Source organism: Oryzias melastigma, linkage group LG5 (genome assembly GCF_002922805.2).
Source record: "Oryzias melastigma strain HK-1 linkage group LG5, ASM292280v2, whole genome shotgun sequence".
Lineage (NCBI taxonomy): Eukaryota > Metazoa > Chordata > Actinopteri > Beloniformes > Adrianichthyidae > Oryzias > Oryzias melastigma.
Genome location: NC_050516.1, coordinates 5,782,502 through 5,804,397, shown reverse-complemented (window position 1 = coordinate 5,804,397; position 21,896 = coordinate 5,782,502). Strand labels below are relative to the sequence as shown.

General features: G+C 41.5%; 2 protein-coding genes across 2 annotated transcripts in view; one reads left to right on the top strand and one right to left on the bottom strand.

Moving 5' to 3' along the window:
• rnf207b (ring finger protein 207b) overlaps positions 1-21,896 on the top strand; it is a 32,774-nt gene that overhangs the window by 2,228 nt on the left and 8,650 nt on the right. Inside the window, 10 exon segments of the mRNA XM_036211819.1 lie at positions 8,490-8,619; positions 9,660-9,804; positions 9,882-9,963; positions 10,041-10,116; positions 10,421-10,546; positions 12,112-12,158; positions 13,015-13,087; positions 18,026-18,094; positions 18,351-18,419; positions 20,805-20,932. Coding sequence (XP_036067712.1) covers positions 8,490-8,619; positions 9,660-9,804; positions 9,882-9,963; positions 10,041-10,116; positions 10,421-10,546; positions 12,112-12,158; positions 13,015-13,087; positions 18,026-18,094; positions 18,351-18,419; positions 20,805-20,932 — 945 coding nt within the window.
• Positions 4,229-6,777, bottom strand: zpr1 (ZPR1 zinc finger). The gene has a single exon (XM_024270959.2). It carries the CDS (start codon positions 6,567-6,569, stop codon positions 5,235-5,237), a length of 1,335 nt encoding a protein of 444 aa, XP_024126727.1. The 5' UTR covers positions 6,570-6,777; the 3' UTR covers positions 4,229-5,234.

Genomic DNA, 21,896 nt, shown 5'->3' with positions numbered 1-21,896 from the left:
GAGGTCTCTCTAATGTGGCCTGACTATCGGTGACCAGGTGTGTGTGAGTGGCTGAAGCAGCTGCATGTCACCCTACTCTCCTTTGTAATCCATTGAGCACCACGGCTCTGACGGGCCTGACGGGCACAGCGAGTGCCATTAAGGCCGGTCACATAGCAGACAAAGCATTCCGGTATTTGGCAGCAGCTTAGCACCACCTCAGTCACATGACGCCGCTCCATTCATCCCTTATTAAGAAAGGCCCAGTGACTCAGTCACCTTCAGATCTGTGGTGACATCTTTCTCCTCTCAGGCAAACGTGTCAGGCATGAAGATGTTAGACGGACCAGATCTTTTTAGTTTCCATCACAGAGTTTGGATTCTTCATCCAGACCCCTCAAAGGAAGTTCTGCAGAAACTGTTGAGCAAAATCTCATCTAAACTTCCTTTTTTCCACTTCAGGCCTGTTTCAGGTTTGGTAGAATATTTGGTTCTGTTCGGAACAACCTGAACACTGGCACAGAACCAGCAGAACCAACAACCTCTGGGTCCTGCAGAAAGCAGGACGATCAGGTGGTCTGCATATTTCTGTGGGGTCCTACTCGGATTATCTTTTAATCTAATTTCAAAGCATCCCCAGTGGAGGTGTGCATTGGAGTCTGACGATACGTATCACGATGTGCGTCTCACAATTCATATTGCGATATATCACAAGCCCGTACCAGAACAACTTTCCACAATTTTCTTTGAAGAGCATGGCTAAGAAAAAATTCTACCTGAATATTAATGCACCTTTCATGTTAATGAAATGGTAAAAGGGAATTTTATTCAGTAATCAACATGTTAAACTGTGCTTTTACCAAAGCAAATTCATGCTGCTTTCTTTTGCTAAATTAGGAAATATTTGTTCTTAAAGGGAACAGACAATTTTGTTTGATTTACACAGCAAAAATATGTTTCAATACAAGTAAAAAATATATAGAATGAAAGTGATTCAACCAATAAGGTTCTAAAAGTATGATTGAATTCAAAGTGCTGCAGTCGAGGGTTTAAATGGAAAACAAAAGTAAGATGCTGAACTACGTTTGCTCATAATTAATCAAACATCGTCTTGTCAACATTTTAAATCGATACAAATATTGGCTAACGAAATATCGCGAAATATCAAATGGATATTCCAAACACTCCTATTTCCAAGTGGTCTTATCATTATGATGCTGTTTTCAGCTAAAATAAAAAATGTGTCGTTTTCTATGACATAGTTTCTGCAGAGCTGCAGCAGTTCATTAGAAATTTGTCTCTGAGTTGTGGGAGGGACTGTTGGCACAGACAAACCCGCTCCCCTTCCCTGTTGCTGAGAGCTCTCCGTCTACACTCCTTCTCGTTAGCTCCTCACATCCCCATACGGTGCAACAAAACTGGTGATCAATATCATTTCTATCCAGCTGTACGGTTCTGATCCAGATTCCAGTTCAGACGAGGAAAACAAAGACGTTCATGGATCTATTTGTCTGCATCAGAATGGGGCGGAGCAGGGAGCTTATGGCCCCGCCCAGTGGATTTTGTATGTCACAGAAACAATCTTTTACAAGCTGTATTTTTGTCTTCTCATGATTCACAACAATTTTAATTAAAAAATACCCAGAAATGACATTTTGAGATTAATTTTCTTCATTATTTTCCTCCATCATTAGAAAAATTACATGTTAAAAACACAGATTTCATCATAATGCATCTTTAAAGTATAATATTATACATAGTTAGACAAAATAATTACTTGATTAAAAAATCAAATGAAGACAATTCCAGAAAGCACTACAAAAAGTTAAATCTAAGTAAGAATAAATATCTTAAAATAAGCATATACATGCTTATTTTTTAATGGTAAGATAATTTTTCTCACTTAGTAGATTTTGTGCCAGATAATTTTCCTTATTTTGAGAGTTTTTGTACTTATTTATCTTAATAAGATATTAAAGCTTGTTAATAAGATTTTATTACCTATTATGAGTAAAAACACACTTGAAACTAGAATCTCAATAGTTACAACAGTAACATCATGGTACACACCTGAATTCTCTAATTAATAATTTCTTGTTTCAAGCGAAAAAAGCCAATTGTGACTAGGGCTGTCAAATAATTGTGTTAAGCATGATTAATTATTAATAATTACAGACATTTTAGGGGGTTATTTTTAAATCACTTTAAACTCATTTTTGCGTTTTATGGTTACTTGCCTGTTATTGCACACCTGGAGAAGCATTTAATCTCGCACATACCATACCATAGCATTTATTCAATGCATTAAAACAAAGTTTTTTAAACTTTTTATGTTTTTTAGCATAAAAAACATTATTTCAGCTTAAACCTTAAATAACTTTCAATATCTTACTCTCCATAAAAACATATGTTGTCAAAATTATACAAAATAAGTGCCAGATAACATCGGACCATAAGCAACAATAAAATCAAATGATCCGGAGGGCCGGATATAATTACCCAGAGGGCCGGATCTGGCCCCCGGGCCTTGACTTTGACACATGGGGGTTAAAGGAAACTATAAAATCACTCTCACATACTTTTTTCTCTCTTGCTGTTGTGATAAACTATGGAAAAAGGAATATCAAAATTTTTATTATGGTATTAGAATTTTGTGTTTAATATTTTTTTGATTTCTCAGGAAAGTGTTCCTACTGTTTGTTGATGCAGAAAATTAGAACATTCTGGACCTGATGTTTTTCAGGTGGTCTTTTTAATTTTATCATTTCTTCAGAATTGGAAGAAAAAATACTGCTCCATGTTGTCAAATTAAAGGTTGGAAGTCTTTTATAATTGAAAAATAAATAAATAAATAACTAAACCTCAATAAAACCCTCTTTTTGAGCTTAATTCTGATCTTTTACTATGCCAGAATGTCACAAACTTAAAGAAAATACCTAAAAATTTTCACTGCAATTATTAGGTTTAAAAATATTCAAATTAAAATTAATTCATTAGATAAACTATTACAGGTCACAATTAATTAATCACCCACACAAAAATCATGAAATGACAGCACTAATTGTGACAATGACATAACTTTCTCTTTCAAAACTTGTTAAAAAAACAAAAAACAAGCAGCAGCCATATATAGTCCATTGTTTTATTGTCAGTAATGCTGATGAATCTTGTGTGTTCAGTACATTAGCCAATAGCACAGGGTAGTTTAACAAATTCAATTTTGGTTTTTAACATCTAAAATTAATTTTGTGGGACAAACCTTTTAGATTAATGTATATTTTTAATATACTGTATGGGTTTTGAGTCTTGACTCTAAAAAATATGAATATTCTCGGGTTTAAAATGTTCATAACATGTAAGTTACCCCCATTTTATCATTTGGATCCCTCACATGACGCCTCCACTAGTGGAGGCGTCATGTGAGGGATCCGTTTAGGCCAGAGGTCTTTCGCTTCAAAGAAAAATGCCAATGATTCAAATAATCTATTAAAGTTTTTACATTTCAGTTTATATTTTTAATATGTCAAACCACAGAGCAAAATGAAGGCAGAAAGTGTAAAAGCTCTCAATTTACTGGTCGATCTTCGTTCCAGTACTCACCTATGGTCATGAGTTCTGGGTCGTGACCGAAAGAACGAGATCCCAACTGCAAGCGGCCAAAATGAGTTTTCTCCGGAGGGTGGCTGGGCGCTCCCTTAGAGATAGGGTGAGGAGCTCGGTCACCCGGAGAGAGCTCGGAGTAGAGCCGCTTCTCCTCCGCATCGAGAGGAGCCAGTTGAGGTGGATCAGGCATCTGGTCCGGATGCCTCCTGGACACCTCCCTGGTGAGGTGTTCCGGGCATGTCCCACTGGGCAGAGGCTCCGGGGAAGACCCAGAACACGCTGGAGAAACTATGTTTCTCAGCTGGCCTGGGAACGCCTCGGGGTCCCCTCAGAGGAGCTGGAGGAAGTGGCCGGGGAGAGGGAAGTCTGGGCATCTCTAGACTGCTGCCCCCGCGACCCGGTCCCGGATGAAGCGGAAGAAGATGTTCCGCAGTAATTTACTGTCAGAAATTCTGCAGAAATGTTCTTTTAAAAATGGGTTTTTATTATAAAGTGATTCAAATAAAAGTCTCTAAAAGTCTTATATTTTGATAAACTCCATAGAAGTGGGTAAAGTTTCAAACAAATGCAGTTTTAAAACATTAAAAAATCATTCAAAATTGTGTTTTGGGCCTCACATCTTTAAAAAAGAGAATAGAAAGTTCAGTTTATTTTGAATGTTTTTATGTTTATTTTTTACAATAGGATCCTACTTCAATATTGTTTACAGCAAAAGGAGAAACACGATGCACCAAAATCCTAATAATAAAAACATCATGTTTGACTATGCCTTTTATTTTGAAGTTACTCAGCTGTTGCAGCAGCAGTGTATTTTATTTTGAAAGAAACTTATGTGTACTGCTGTCAAAAGTAAAAGCAATAAAAACAGCTATAGAAGCATAGAGACACTGTTGTGATTCAGCACTGTAATATTTAAAAGCTGCTTTTCTGAAATCCTTTTTAATGATCACAAAAGCATAAATATTGTGTATTTTCTAAAGGATGAGGGACTTTCCGGCTCTCGTTGGGTTCTGGTCTGTAAGAAACTGGACCAAGTGGCTCTTTTAGTGGTGAAGGTTGCAAACCCCTGGTTTAGGCTCAGAACGGGAAGAACTGCAGAACCGATTGGTTCCGTGTCCATCTCAGTTATGAGTCAGGCGCCACGTGACTCAGGAAAACGCCGCCATCTGTAGAACAAAGCTGCAGCAGGACATTAAAGACGCACTCCTATGAAAAGTCTGTTCTTGAGCGATTTTTCTGATGACATGCATAAAAAAACTAAGATTGAAATGTCATTTCTGAGGAACTCTTTCTCAAATCGCTGTGAATCAGGAGCAGACAAAACATTAATGAGGTTCACATGTTTACAACCTTTTAAAATGACTCATTTTCCACACAGTCTCATCCTCCTGAAAAATATTTAATCATTTCTAGCAGGGTCAGCACAGCGCCCCCTACTGTCATAATAAAGAAAATTATTTTATTAACATCAGATGTCAAACACATCTGGCTACTTCCATATTACCTTTAAATTGTATTTACAACCTAAAAACGTTTTCACAGTTCAGGAGACGGCAGTCTTTCTGGAAGCGAGAATCGTCCCAGCTTGTAACTCAAAGGATGAACCTGGAAGGAAATCGTTGTAGAAATAAAAAGAATTCATTTTCAGGGCTTCAGTTCTCCTCTTGATAGCCTTCAGTCTTCATGTCGTTCAGGCCCAGCTCCTCGTTCTGCTCGAACGTGCGTGTGTATTTTTCAACCGTCATCTCTGGATCTTCTTCCGGAGCGTAGACGTTCTGCAGGTAGCTGTTCCCAGCCGGATCGTCCAGGATCAAGTGGATTTTCAGTTCTCCCGCCACGATCTTGTCTATTTTCTCTCCAAACTGGGCGAGCTTCTGCACTCGGTCGTCCGTGCTGCTGTCCCCGCAGACGAAGGGGTTTTTGACCACGATCAGGTCCTTGATGTCCTTCAGCAGACCCTCCAGGGTGGTAAATTTGCCCCCCAGAGCCGCCATGCCCAGCTCGAACTCCAGCTCGGGGATGATGACGGAACAGGTCTCGGACTTGAGCAGGTCTCGGGTCATGTCTGAGGGGTCGGTGACGTGCAGGCTGATCCTGGTGCCCAGCTCCTCGGTGGCTCCTCCAGACTTCACCTCGTTGGTGCGATGGCCGCAGCCGTCGCAGTTGGTGGCCATGATGATGACCTCCTTGAAATGGGGGATGTTGACCAGCTTCATGTTGGTGGAGGCCGGCGCGCCGCATTCTGGGCAGTTGGTGTTGAAGACCAGGACCTCGTTCCTCATGGTTTCCAGGTCGCTGCCAGCCGGTTCTTCCTCCAGGTCGTCATCGGCCCGGATCCCCAGCTGGACGTCCTGCTGGACCGTCCGCTTGAAGCGGGTCACGGTGAGGGCCTCGTCTCTGTGGGGCGCCGAGGGGTTCTCCACGAAGCTGTTCCCAGACGGGTCCTCGATGACCAGAGAGAACTCCTGCTCCACATCCTTCAGCTTCTTCAGCTTCAGGATGAACTGGTCGATCTTCTGGGCCAGTGCCGGTTCTGCTGCTCTCCTCACAGGCTGCTCCTGCTCCAGGCCCGACACCGCCCTGTCCAGCAGGCCCTCCACAGTGGAGAGGGAGCCTTTCTGGGTGAAGGGGGGGATCTCAAAGTCCAGCTCGGGGATCCTGGTGGTGGCGCTGTCTGCCTTTACCACCTCCCGGTTCAGGTCCTGCTTGGTTCGGACCCTGAGGGTGTAGCAGACGCCCTGCTCCTGGATCTGGCCCGCGGACTGGATCTCGGTGTTGGCCCAGCCGCAGGCGGCGCAGCTGAATGAGCTGAGGATGACCTCCTTGAAGAAGGGGATTCTGGTCAGCAGCAGGCGGGTGGTTCCGTTCTGGAAGCAGTTCATGCACAGACTCTCGATCTCCGTGGGCTGCAGGTTTTCGTCATCGGCGCTGATGTCCTTAAACACGCTGCTGCCGCCCCGCACGTTTTCCTCGGATATTACGGACATTTCCGGGACGAACAGAACCCTCCCGATCCAAATAAACCTTCACGCGAGCTGCGGTTGGGCCGGGACTGAAGTCCTACCAGAACTTTCCAGACTACTCGCTTGTTATCCCCACGTTTGTTTCCAACCTGACAGGCTCTTCCGCCTCTTCTTCTTCTGTGAAAACAGCAGAAGAGTTAAACCCTCTGCTGCCCTCTGCTGGCCAGTCCGAGTCACTACACCAACAATGAACAATCACTCACGAGGGAGTAAAAACAAAGGAAAAACACAGATCCTGATTAAACATCTCAAACTTATAATAATAATAATTATAACAATACAAAATTTTAATGTTTAGAAAGTAATAAATAAAACATAACTGGCATCTGAGAAAGATTATTCCCTTTTATCATTACTTGAAAAAGTTTGGTGAAATGAAGCTATACTCTTTGATTTTCCCTTATTTAAAAACGTATTTAGGCAAATGTGACAAACAAAACTGCTCAAAAACAGAGAAACAGATCAGAAATAGAATGATCTTGTGCTATTTAACTTGTATGATTTAATAGAGTTTTGTTTTCTTAGCTTCAGTTCTCATAAGGCTCCCTTCCAAGAAATTTCAGAAATCAAACTAAGTGAAACCGACCGACCGACGATCAATCATTCAAGGTTTTGAATACAACTGACTGCAAAAAACGTGAAATTGTTTGGGAAAACCAGATTTAGATTGTGTCAATAAAAAACAGACAGAAATGCAAATTCTAGTGTTTCTAGTATTCATTAAATAATTAGGAGAATATTTACAAAGAAAGAAAAAAAAAACATGAAGCAACTTTATGTAAAGAAAACCCAAAGCAGTCTGTGATTTCTGTCTGAGGGGTAGCATGGAGGAAATCATCTGAATGAGTACAAATATGATACAATTATAAAGAAACAAAAAAAAAAGGAAAAAAAAAAATTTTGCAAAGCATTTATCAGAAAATGAACGACCTAATGGGACAAAATGAACAATCATGACTGTGATGTTGTTTCAGTACCTTGATGCTTTATTTTCCTTTTTTATTCTTGTGTGTCTGTGTGATTAACTGTTGTGTTTAATATGTAAAACTATAAAATAAAAAAAGATTAAGGGTTGGAATGATGCATCTTTTCTTTTACTCCCTTTCTCAAGCAGTTTATCACTCTCTGTTTTTACTATTTTATTTTGTGTTTGAAAAAAATAAAAGGAAATCAATTCAAGTTAATTTAAAACAGTTTATAATAATATGTAATACAAGAATATATGTATTGACAGTTTCTTTTTACAATAATGATTTTGCAGGTTTTCAAAAAGATAAATACAAAATACAAAAATACAGGCAGCCGATGAAGAGGATTAATCAACTTAAGAACAGAGAAATTATTAAATGAAGCTGCTCTTTGATTTTTTTATATTTAAATAAATGCAACAAACAATAAATCTGCTCAAAGACGCAAAAACAGATTAATCATTTCATTATCTTAAATCTATTCGATTTGATAAAGTTTGTTTTTAAAGCTTCTTGTCCTAAAATTAGACATTTTTATAAAAACAATCCAGAAAAGGATTAAACTAAAGAGAAAACAAACAAACAAAAAATAATCAAAGTTGTCAAACTCACTCTAAAAAATGTAAAATTGTTCCGGTAAGTCTAGGTAATTTCAGTAAAATATCAGGCAGACAGAGAAAAATAATATGATATTTCTGGTGCTTTTGAACTTTAATTAACAAATCACAATGTGTTTATATCTGCTTTTTTTAAAGTAAAAATAAAGTTTTTAATGGTGTTGATGATAAAATGATCAAAGTTTAATGTAAAAAAAGAAAAAAGAAAAAGGAGAAGTAAAGTCAGTTTTTCTTTGTTACAAAAAAAAGTGAAGGTTTGTAACCAACAGAACCGCCTGTCTGGACCATGGTCTCCTCAGGTACCAGTCAGTAGTGAAAGGAAACGGCCTCCCACCAGAAGACCGTCTGCTGAAGTTTCTGGTTGATAATAATTCAGATGCAGAGGAGAACGTGCAGTGTGCCAACTGTGACCGGGAGAGCAACACCAAGGTGAGTTCACACAGACGTTTCATCCCAGAGATTTATGTAAAAACTGTGAATGATTCATGTTGTGATGATTGACAGTTTTTATGAATTTAACTGTTTACTTAAGGTGAATGAATATTGTTTTTTGAAACTATTGTTTGTGGTCATATTAAGCAGGTAATCACCTGGTGGGTCACATGTTTGTGGGTGGAGACACCTTTTCTTCTGATTAGAACTCACCTGTTGACTTTGCACCTGTAAGTTAGAGGAGAGAGGGGGGGCTGCTCATCTCAGCTCCAAAAGCCACGCCCTCTCAGAGGAGATTTTGGAACCAGAGGCTTCAGATCAACATGAAAAATGTCTTTTTAAGACAGAATTAGTGTTTTAATTCTGTCTTAAAAAGACATTTTTCATGTTGATCTGAAGCCTCTGGTTGGAAAAACGAAAAATGTCTTTTTAAGACAGAATTAAAAGACTGATGGGAAAGGTGTTTTTTTTAAATAAAAAAATGGTCATAAGGGGGACTTTAAGATTTCCTTTAATTCTGATCTCAGTAAAATCAATACATTTAGTTTCGATCCAATTCAGTTACTTTTGCTTTAAAATCCCCTTTACAACCAAGAGATTAGAGTGTTGGGATGATGAGCAAAAAACAATCGTAAAACTCTAAAATAAAAGTCTGAAAAAAAAAATCAAAATTCAGTATACAAATGTAAAATGACACAATGCTAAACTGAGAATAAAACTAACTTAAATCTTTTTTCTGCAAAAACAGGGTCAAAAATCCTTGGTGACGCTTAAGCACTACATCTTTAATATACTGTAACTTTTCAACTGTTTGCAGGATAATTCCAGTAGATTGTGAAGGAGAAAAGTGGCTCATTGAGCCGCTTTTCTCCTTCAAAATCTACTGGAATTATCATAAGTTCACGGTTCAAAAGTTAAGGTTAATCAAAGAACATAAACAGTGGAGCTCTGCTGTTATCATCATTATCAAGTGTCTTTTGAAGCTTAATGCTGGTAAATCAGAGAAGTAAAGCGCTTATGTGTTTGTGTGCACACAGGAAGCTGGAGGGATGTATTACTGTAACACCTGCAGTCAGCCGCTCTGCGCTGCCTGCAGAGAGCCCACTCACAAGGCCAGGATGTTTTCCCACCACGAGATCGTCCTGCTGGCCAAACGCACCAAAGCCAAACACAGGAAATGCTGTGAGCGCCACCTGCAGACACGTCACCTTCTTCTCCAAAAGGACAGATGCTCTAACAAATGACATGTGTGTCTGCAGCTCTTCACGGCGAGCCCTACATCCTTTTCTCTACTGAGAAAAACTCCATGCTTTGCATCAAATGTTTCAGAGACATGCAAGTGTGAGTTCCTCCACAGACCTGTCTCTGAGATCAATTCCTCCATTTCTGAATGAATGTTCTGCGTCTGTTTTCTGCAGGGAGAGTCGGACTCATTGCATAGACATTGAAACGGCGTACGTGCAGGGCTGTGAGATGTTGGACCAGGCTGTGCTGGTGAGACCATCTCCATGTTTATGACTGTAGGTTTAAAAACATGACGCAAGCCCTCAGAACAACAGCACCTGAGGAGCAGGTGTGATCAAAATCTGCTGACAGAACACACGAGGAGTCTTCGTTTGTCTGGTTGAGGATTCCTCACAGCCGCAGAACCTCACCTGGAACTTTCTAGTTTAGGATGTGATGAAGACTTGAGCCTAAAAGAGAATGTGTGTGCTGATATCTGCAGGTGACTTCAGCTGCAGAAACATGAGCAGCTTCAGGAAGTGGTTTAGGACAAATGTGAAGCTTTTCTGTGCAGGTGGTGAAGGACCTGCAGAACTCCACTGGAGAAGCAATCCACCTGCTGAGAGCAATGATTGGAGAAGTGGGTCTGAACATGGAGGAGGAGGAAAGTGCAATCTGTAGCCTTTACAACAGCTTGCAGGTCAGAGAAAGAACACTCTTTTTTCATCAATTCAGAATGAAAAACAGGTTTCACACTTAATTTTTTTATTTTAAAGAACAATACATCAGAAAATAACCAAACCTTTCTAGTAAAAGTCAATGCAGATGATGATTTAAATGCAAGAAACTTAAAGTTAAGAGACGTGAAATATTTTTACAAATGAGAAAAAGAACAATGTTATGTTAAGCAAAGATATCAAAGGCTGAAAAGACAGACAAGAAGAAACTGTAAACATGAATACAAGAGCTGTCAGATGTGCAGGGAATGACAGAGAAAAACAGTTCAGTTCAGAGGATGCATGTTAAACAAGGAGGAGATAAGCATAAAACAAAGATCTTTAAAAGAACACATCACAAGAAACTCAAAATTGACCTTTAAAGAAAATAAAATAATTTTTTTTACTTTAAAACTCAGAAAAACACGTGGAAAAATCCACTAAATGTACAGATAATGAGACAAACATGAATGCAGCCTTTTCTTCATTTACACCTTGAACCAACAGTCATCAAAAAAACATCACATCCATCAGCTGATTGTGTTCCTGCTCTTTAGATGAGCTTGTAAATGTGGAAAGAACATGTTTCCAACATTTCCAGAACAATATATTTTAGGTCTTTATGGACTAAGTTACAAATCTGGGTTTCAAGGGTGTAATAGAGTAAAAGTCTGGATCTCTGTCGTGGACCTCACCAATAGTAGATTTTTTTGAAACAAATGTGTAAATGCTGCATGGCACTGTTCCTCTGCAACGTCTGCACCGTTCCTCTGCAACGTCTGCACCGTTCCTCTGCAACGTCTGCACTGTTCCTCTGCAGCGTCTGCGACGTTCCTCTGCACCGTTCCTCTGCAGCGTCTGCACCATTCCTCTGCAACGTCTGCACCGTTCCTCTGCAGCGTCTGCACCGTTCCTCTGCAGCGTCTGCACCATTCCTCTGCAGAGTCTGCACCGTTTCTCTGCAGCATCTGCACCATTCCTCTGCAGCGTCTGCACCATTCCTGTGCACCGTTCCTCTGCAGCGTCTGCGACGTTCCTCTGCAGCGTCTGCGCCGTTCCTGTGCACCATTCTTCTGCAGCGTCTGCACCGTTCCTTTGCAGCGTCTGCATCGTTCCTGTGCAGCGTCTGCACCGTTTCTCTGCAGCATCTGCACCGTTCCTCTGCAGCGTCTGCACCGTTCCTCTGCAGCGTCTGCACCTTGTTTCTGCAGTGTCTGCACCGTTCTTGTGCAGCGTCTGCACCGTTCCTCTGCAGCGTCTGCACCGTTCCTCTGCAGCGTCTGCACCGTTCCTCTGCAGCGTTTGCGACGTTCCTCTGCCGCGTCTGCACCGTTCCTCTGCAAGGACTGCACCGTTCCTCTGCAGCGTCTCTGCTTGGCCACTGGATGTCTCTGTTATTCCAGCTATGAAACTAAAGGCTCCACATGAGAAATCCACATCCTTTGGTTTTATTTTTTTCTCCACCGTTTCAAATATTCTGTATCAGAGTGCTGAAGGCCATCATCTTAGCAGCATGAGGAATAATATATTATTTTCTATCATCTGACAGGAAAAACTGGCAGAGAGGAAGAAGATTCTACTGAAAGCAGCTCAGAGGTAAAAATAAAGAAAAGTTTGTGTCACATTTGTGCTCTCCGGCTGCCACCAGTGGACCTTGTTGCTTTATGCTGCATGGTATTCAAGGAGATGAATGACAGCTTATTCGCTGTGAAAGGATCTCTCTGCAGCAGAGACGGTTTCATGTGAACAAAGCACCGAGCTCCATCTAAACCTCTTCAGCTTTCAGAACAAGGTTTGCAGAACCAGAGAGGCTCCAGCAAATGAAGGATGTGCTTCAGTAGATGAACTGAGGTCTTGAACATGAAGAACAGCGACAGCTGCAGACAAAATGAGGACTGTAGGCCTTTTTAACCGGAGCTAAAATAGATTTTTTTTTCTGTACAAACTTCCGAGGTAAACGTAAAGAAGTAACATTCATTAAAAAAAAGTGAGTAAAAAGCAATAAATTAATTACAGAGAAACCCTTGAGGCCTAAAGAAAAGCGAATTTAAACATGGAATGAAATTACCTGCATTTTAATGGATCATTTTGAAGCAAACTGCAACAAGGTGTTGTTTTCTGTGGCAGGTGATTGGAGGAAAGGAAATCTTTTGACTTGGTGTTTGGTCATCTGTGTATGAGTGCATAAGGAACATAAGTGACTGAATCCGTCTCAGCTCCGGCTGATCTTTGTGGCCGCAGTCGTCCGTCTCTGTCGGCCTGGTTTCGCCTCGCTGCCTGGAAGCTGGCGGGCGGCGAGCTTCCCAGAAGGATGTTAGAGGCTATTTATGTCCCCGTGTGTCCTTGCTCACGGCGTGTGTTTGTCAGGATAGCAGACACAAACATGGATTATGTTGTTGATGGTTGATGCGTAGATGTGTGTGTGTTTTCACATGTTTTTGTGTGTTTACAGTCAACATGAGGAGAAGGAGCGAGCATTAAAGGAGCAGCTGTCACACCTTACCGCCCTCCTGCCAACCCTCCAGGTGAAGAGTAGAATCTGAATTACACTCAGTCTGTGCTTCAGTAAAGTTTCATTCGGGAATGTCAAACAAATCCAACAAACTTAACCGATAATAGGAGTGAGATGTGCAAACAGTGACGGGTCTGCATGTAAATGATGTCAGCTGTAGATTGAACATACAGTGGTGCTGCTTCAGAGAAACTGCAGATGTTTCAACCACAAACTCCATGTTTTTTGCAGACTTCATGTGGGAAAAATCTTATTATAAAGCCTCGTTTTTTTCTTTTTTTTTGCTTCTTTATATGATTTAAAACCAAATCCATCACATGTTCAAAAACCTAAACTATAGAAGCCTTCATGAAGGAGAAATTAAAGTCCAACTACATCGTCTTTTTATCTATTTACAAAGCATTCCCAGTGTTTTTTTTAAAAATAATAATTATTCCGTTTTTAGCCAAAATCTAAAAACTAGTGTCGCTTTCTAGGACATAGTCTCTGCAGAGCGGCAGGAGTTCATAAGAAATTCACCTCTAAATTGTAAGATTGTAAAGTTGTCCTGTCCTATAACCCATAACTGAGAGCTCTCTGTTTACATGCTCTTCCACTAGCTCAGCACATTCTCATTCCCAACTCCTCACATATTGATGTTTGTTTAAGACCTCCACGTCACTTTTAACGTGTTGTGTGTCCCCAACTCATTGCTTCTTGACGTGCTGGCTGTTCACATTAAATCGGGGGTCCGGTCATTTTGTTGGACGCAGTACTGGACGCTTCCTGAGGTTCAGTCTGCAACCAGTACCGGTACCCTAACACTAGCCCAGTCTGCGTCCGGTACAGCATCTGGAACCAATACTTATCGGCGTCCGGTATCGGTACCCTAACCTTAACCCAGTACCTGACACGCATCGGCACCAGACCAGTGACGGTTTGCAGGACAGGGTTAATTGGAAAAGCCCGCACATCAAAAAACGACAAGTCAGGGAAACTTGAAACGTCAAATTTGACATGGAGGGGTCCTTAACCAAACATCAGAATGTGACGACTTGGGAATGAGAATGTGAGGGCAAGCTTCCGGGCACTCAAAACCCCAACCTAAGTTTACCAGTGGAACAAAAACAACGTGCAAAATTGTATCTATCCACCCATACAGTTTAGATCCAGATTCCAGCTCAGAAAAGGAAAACAAAGACATTCATGGATCTATTTGTCTGGAAGTGGATAAATCAGATTATATTTTTTCCTCTGCTCCTGATCTACAACAATTTGAATGAAGAAATACTCAGAAATACAATTTTAATCTTGATTTTGTACGTGTCCTCCATCATCAGAAAAACACCACAAGAGCATGTTAGAAACACAATGTTCATTGGAGTAGGTCTTTAAGAAATAACCTGAACTGGACATGAAGGTGGAACAGAACCAGACTAAAGCAGAGTGTTTTTCTGCCACATGTCGTTTGGGTCTCAGATAACAGGAACATCTCTGGATCATCTGCAGCAAGAACTTCTCCAAACTGAAAAAAGAGGTTCATCAAAGCATGACCTCCATTTCAGGGTTCCCACTTCAACCCTAAAGACTCCATTAAAAAAGCTAAGTTCTGCCTCAAATATAGAAACGACCCCCCCAAACTGAATCCAGGAACCGGTTGCTCAGACAGGAGCCTGACGGATGACAGCTCTGCCTCCTGTTCTACTTCTGGAAACTGTCGGGATGATAAGAAATCCTGCAGTCGCAGAGCAAGGATTTCTGCTGGGAATTAAAAATGGAACTCAGAGATATGTAATGAATGATTCAGCTTGACTTTAGCTTAACGCAAAGAGAAGGACTTCAGATTAGATTCTTGTTTCAGCCGGCAGTTGGTGAGGAGGAACTTGGTAATGAGGAATGGAACGTTCCCATCGGATCCGTGAATGTTTGGATCAACTGGAAAACCATTAGTGATAACAGCAGAGTGGACTCTAAAAACAAACCACACAGTCCTCTCTGCAAATTGATGTCTTTAAGACACGTTTACAGTCTGAGATTTGTGCCACCTTGTGGGCAGTTGACTTATTTCAGGTGGTCAGACCTGTACGGGGCTCACAGGTGACCCGCACAAAATATCAAGGTGGTAGACCGCTCAGTGAACCTGTAGAGAGAAAATGTGGGCGACTGGTCGTAGTGAACAACACGTAAGGCTACATACACACCGCGGATTTGATTCAAAGAGGGCGCTAAACGCAGATGTTCACAATGGACAAGCAGGGAGGGGCTTCTCCTTGTTCTTTTTCTACTGTTCACTTGTACATGTTTGGACAATTTGGTGCCCTTGGCAAGCTTTGTGGTGGCGCCCCCTGGCATTGTAGTAAGTTTCACTGCAAGGGAACATGTACTCACAAGAAACTTAACAACTTAGAGCAGGGATAGGCAACTGCAGGCCTCGAGGGCCGCAGTGTCTGCATGATTTCCAGATATCCAAGCCTTACTAATAACTGATTACCTTCAGGTGTGTCCAGCCAATTAGAGCATTCCAGACCGGTGGTGGAAAACATGCAGGAATGTGGCCCTTGAGGCCTGGAGTCGCCTGAGAAGTACTGAGAATTAGAGAATGATTTCAAGAATAAAATAAAATGAATTAAAAAAAAACTATAAATACATGCACAATGTACTGTATAACATTCCAGGTACTTTTTCTGATATACAAAATACATTATTCCTTCATATATATCATTTCAATGTTACATTTATTACTGCAGCTGGAAGAGGTTTGGTGCAAAATGTGGAAACGGTGTAAATCTACTGCATCCTCCTCCAAGCTTGTTCTTTTACGACAGAATTCCAGCTGGACACAAAACGCTATTATTAATTCCTCCTTCATGATCAATTCTCAAACGGATGGTACTCTCTTGAATTACAGGAATGCCATCTAAACATCACCTCCACAAATGAGTTCCTGATTGGTCAAGGTCTGACCTGATTTATCTTTAATTAGTGCTCAGTGTTCGCAGGTTTGTACATAGAGCCTGAAAACGGTCCTGACATTTTGCGTAACTACGTGTAAACATGAGAGTTCTGAACGGGAAAGCCCGAAACACGTTTAAATAGGAGTTTCATTGGAATTGAACACTTGAGCTCACGCTTCTGAGGGCGTCATGAATGTAGCTGGGAAGCAGAGATGGAGTCTTTTGGATCCATATCCTAAATTCAGGCAGAGGTCAAAATCACAAGGCTGAGGCAGATAAACGAGAAAACAGGCAAAGCTCAAGGCACAGAGAAGGCAAGTAGGAATAATATTGCGCACAATGTCTGTTAGGCAAAACAAGTCTTCACAGAAGTGGTTGCTGATTGTTAAAATGCTGGATGGCACTGATGAGCTGGAAGGAAGGAAGTCTAGGAAGTGGCTGATGGGATGTGGAGTGAGGCAGTGGAGGTCAACACTCTGGCGAGGGCTCCCTCTGGTGGTCGGAGGTGGGTGCTGATGGTTGAATCATGACAGTAGCTTGTTGAGCTAGCTGTTAGTGCTGTTGACATGATACGTGCACGCTCCATGCTGTAGCCTGACTGTTTCAAATGAGAAAATTACCCAATCAGAGAGTAGTTTGTGACGACATCCTACAGGCACGTATGTATCACATGCACACCGTGTGCAAGCAGCATTTGTGCGCGGTCAGCAAAGAGCCAGTACTCACACCTTACTAACAACTCGAACAGGAGTGGACAAAGTTTTTGACTCGTGGGCAACAAAGGGTTCTAAATTTGACAGACGGGCTGGACTAGGAACAGATGCATGGAGTGTTTATGTAAAAGTCTTTAGAGAAAGAAATAACATGAAATCTGGATGAAAACGTGTTTTAATTTTGATTGAGAATTAATATTTTTTTTCTATAAAACAGAACATTTTGGAGTTTTTGTTTTAAAATTTGTGGCTTTTGTTCTCTTTTTCGTGCCATTGCATCAAAAGTTTGATATCCCTTGGGGAAAAACGCAATCCTACAGAAAGATTGTGTCGTGTGGTTTTGGAATGATCGGAAAAATGACTGACTCGAAAAACAAATGCAGAATTACAGGAAAAATCAAATATAATCAAAATAATCTAATCCAGTTAGGCAGCCCAGATGAAATAGTTTAACAGGCCACATATGGCCCCCAGGCCGAAGTTTGTCCATCCCCTGAGTGCGGCGTATGGACGTCGTACAGCAGCAGCATCTGTACGTCATAAGTGTGTGTAACCTACCAATGCTTCACAATATATTTACCACACCCATGACAATGGTATGTTCCATTTCGATGACATCTCTTAGACACACCTGTGCTCCCCTTAGGATGTGGTTGCTCCTCTCTACGACCCTCCACGGGCCGGACAACCCAACACAGCTTTAACATTTCGATTCATGAAGAAACGAGGAGCTCTTCATGTAGTCTTCAGATGAACGGCCAAACAAAGACCTGTGGGTCACAAAGACGTTTGAGGTCATGCAGCAGATAAACAATGCATAATAGAAGGCACAAGATAATGTGAGAAAATGACATCATCAGAATATGCAGAATATGTGGAGTAAAAATATCTCACTCCACAGTCTGTGTTGCACATTTAAATAAACATTATTCTGTGCAGATGATGATAAAACATCTCCGATCTCAAGGGGTCAAAAGGGGAATTTAAACCCAAAGATCTGTTTATTCCAGAAGTCCTGAGGGGTTTCAGCAGGAGTAGTAATTCTGAATCCATTCTGCTGGATTCTCTGCAGCATGAATCTGTCTTTAGGCTTTATTCCTTTCTCATATTCATTTCCCATCTCTGTATGGACAAACCGAAACACAGTTTTCCCTTTAACCTGTTTATGTGGAGACCGACGCAGAGCCCTGTTGCAGGACTGCTGAGCATTTTTGAAAGGTTCCTCTCGACAAACTGACGTTTTTTACACCTGAGTGATGCCTTCGTCTTCGGGATGATTTGAACTTTCAACTTTGACTCTTTTAGGTCCACCTGGTGACCTGCTCTGCCTTCCTCAGTTCAGCTAACAAGTATGAGTTCTTGGACATGGGCTATGTGAGTGTCAGACCCTCAGTCATCTGTATGTGTGCAGAGAAAGCAAGTTAACAGGAATTAACAACTTAATGCATAAACACAAACAATAAAAATAAAGTTAGACATTATTTCAAAGCTTACTGTTCAGTTCAGTGTTTTTGCCAAGAGTTACCTGAGAGACGTTTCTGGTTCTGGACTGAATTGTTCTGTTGAAATGAAGGAGTTCCTGGAGAAAAACGCTTCACTCCATCCCTCCTGACTCTTCTCGCCTATGCAGCAACTCATGGAGCGGCTGAAGAAGATTGTGAAGCTTCCTCACCGCCTGCGACCAGTGCAGAGCAGCAAAGTGAGCAGCACCGCCGCATGCACCCACGCAGAGCGCCAGGCGCCACGTTTTCTCACAATGCTAACCAAACGACAGCATTGTGTCATACCCATATTAAACACTATAATGTCACAGGTAAAACTAATGTGATCTAATTTCAGGTTCAGTTATCATTGTTTTAATGTTGCTAAACTTTTCACTCTTAAAATTTAGGACTTTCCTCTCGAAGGTGTTGCATGAATAAATACGTTTCCTTAAACCTGCACAAAAATAGCAAAGTTCTCCATGGAAACCGCCACACGTTTTTGTAGTTTTTTTTCACAGATAGACAGAGTGGTCTTCAAGTAGTTCATTTTCCTCATAATTCTTCACAACAGTTTGTTGAAAATCTCTTGTCTGCAGCACAGAGCTGAGAGATCCTGGAAACTTCCTCCACTGGATGTTACAGACACGCTGAATGTTGGGCAATCAAGTTCAGCTTCACATACCAATCAATCAACCAATCAATCAATCAATCAACCACACACATTAGATAAAAGTAACAACGACAAAACAGACAAAAAAAGAATATAAAAGAAAGGCTGTGGCTAAAACATCTATTATTTCCATTAACTCCTTGATGCATATTTATGCAAATATGGATCTAAATGCATCATCTCTTAGGTTACCTTAATTTAGCGTCAACTTGAAAACAAAACCCTTTTTCCAAAGCTGGAAAAATAAATTCAGAAATCAAGGAGTTAAAGAGGTCTTTGCTTGTAGTTTCAGACACTGACTTTGCATTTTTATTTTGAATGTATTAATCAAACCATGAAATTACTTATTGTGATGAATCCCTATAAGGTGCATTCCCACCAAACACGATTTGCATGACAAATTAGCGTGCCCCGCCCCTCTTTGGTTCTGTGCCGAATTTGCTTCTAGTCGCTTGATGCCGCGGCCGTATGTGGGAGGAGCTACCAGCTAATGTTTTTAGGATGATGCTATTAGGAAAGATGTCTGTGGATATCTAACTTAGAATGTGTGAAGACACAGATGATGCTGAGAAATCAGGTTTATTTATTTATTATTTACAAAACCATTGGCAATCATGTCTCCATGTTTGGGTTTATATGATTATTACTAAAAGATTTTCCCGTACCGGGGGCTGTGTCTGTAAAGCTGCGTTTCCATTACACATTTGCGCAAAACTTTATAGTAATTCTAGGAATTTTGAAAAAACATAGTTTCTAAATGACACCGTTTCCATTAAATTATAATTTTGCGATAAATCACAAACCAACTCACGCGATAAGTCATTAAAAACACGCCGATGAACGAGAACAAGTATGTTTTTATTTGATTCACTAAAAGGGAGCATCTCTGTCTGGGGCGGGTGCAGCACAGCTCGACTCAGAAAAGAGAGAAGCCTGTTCAGCGGTTAAAAGAAAAAGCATTCTAACAAATAAGCACCTGGACCTTTTTTTCTGTTTGAAAACACGACAACATCCATTCAAGTTTCTGTCACGGCTCTCGCACTCATGAGACTTCAAACTCCAAGCTGCAAAAGTGCGGCTACAGATGAACTGATGAGGAAAGGAGGAGGAACTGCGCGAATCCGTATGACCCCCAATTTCTAAAGAGCTGTGACGCTGTGTGGCGCCTGCTGTGCTGTACTCGGACAGACTCTTCATACCGAGAAGCACATTTATTTCGAAGTGTTTCCATTACAGTTTTGCGAAAAATGTCTATTTCGATACGCCCCAAATAGCACCTCCTCTAAGCGCAAAAACTTCTTTTTGAAAAATGCAAGTTTATTCGAAATTGTGGTATTTCTATTAGGAGAATTTATTATCGAAATTCCTATTTGTGAAATTTCAGAGTTAATGGAAACGCGACTTATGACAGCTGCTTCCATGGTGTTTCTGTGTCTGAGCTTGAAGGCTCTCTGTCTAGCATTAACCCGAGAGGGAAACTAAAATTGGGAGAACTTTTTCCTTTTATTTTAATGTCTCGCTGAGGCCTGAAGCCAATGCACCTCGATGTGCCGTCAGTCTCTGTCTGCCGGCACATCGAGTGAGTGAGCTCCACCACTGAAAACGTCACGTGCCCAAAGCTGAGCTCCTGATTGGCTGATGTGACGCAGCGACCTGTCAAACTTCAGGTGTTTACGTTTCGGCTGTGCTGCCCAATTTGCGCCTCGTCGCTCAAATCCAGCTGCTGCCAGACCCTCTGGCCTCGCCCGTTGCTCAAATCACGCTGTGGGAATTCAGACCGCCTTATGTGGCGTCTGTTCCATTGACTTAACAGTGAAACTCTTTGCCTCCGCCGCATGAATCGCGTTCAGTGTGAATGCTGATAGACTTATCGCTCTGTTTTAGTCAGGAGATCCTCTGAACCTGCTGCTGTTCTCTGCTGCTTTGTCAGATCAACACAGAGTTCAGAAGTGAGTTTGCTCGCTGTCTGGAGCCTCTGCTGCAGATCGGACCGCGCTGCCCCCCCTCTGTCACCGGCTCATCCAGCATAGTAACCAGGTAAGGCCATAGCACGGGGGGGTGTGACCCGTCCAGGTGTTTGAGTTGTCCGGGTCATGGAGGGTGGTAAGGGGAGCACAGGTGTGGCTCGCAGTTCCCTTGAGACTGGTATGAGCACTCGAGGGACCTCATGAAAATGGAGCGTACCATTGTTGTGTGTGTGGTAAGTGCATGGTAAATGTGCATAGCTATTAAAACGTCTTTTCCTCTCAGTTCTTTTGTCATTTACTTTCCATTTTCTTTGCTTGATCTCTTTTGTCATATGGAACTCGACATGTAGCGTTACGACAAAAGTTTTCTCTGCACAACACAGTCTAACAAAGGCTCAGCCCCTCAAAAATATGCAAAATAAAATATATAAATATGATAATAAGAATTAAACAAACAAATTAAGTACAAATGCTGACCCTCTTATTGTGGCAGTTAAAAACAGTAACGGGATCCTTGTTCAGTCTGTAGGATTTAAGGGAGTTAAAGACTGAAAAATCTATGTGTCAGGCCTGCGTCTCACCTACTTCCCCCTTACGTGTTGCATAAGTATTCGGTACAACCTGTCGCCCGCAGCATACCCATAGAAAAAGTGAGCATGAATATTACCGGTTCATAGAGCGGTCTACGACCTTCATATTTCCTGTGGGTCACCTGCACCCCCCGTACAGGTTTGACCTTTCTTCACCTCTAAGGGCGATTGGGACTCAGACTCAGATCACTAATCCCATCCATCGATGAAGAGGAGCCACAATAGCAGATCGACTCCACAAGCTCTCTGTTATAGAGTCTTTCTGCTGCTTGAATGCGTGTCTGTGGGAAGCTCGGAATTCTTCTGAGAAACCAGAACGGCTCGGTAGGAAATTTCACACGTGGGAAGCGTCCAAACTCAAAATCCCCAAACAGTTTACAAGTCCGGAGGGGGAGGACAGACGGCGCCGCGCTGAATGTCAGTCATCCGGTCTGTCTGTCTGTGAGCGCCGGACACTGATCTGTT

Bases quoted from the DNA above. Each gene is read 5' to 3' on its own strand.
- zpr1 (XM_024270959.2), bottom strand. From the start codon at position 6,569: ATGTCCGTAATATCCGAGGAAAACGTGCGGGGCGGCAGCAGCGTGTTT.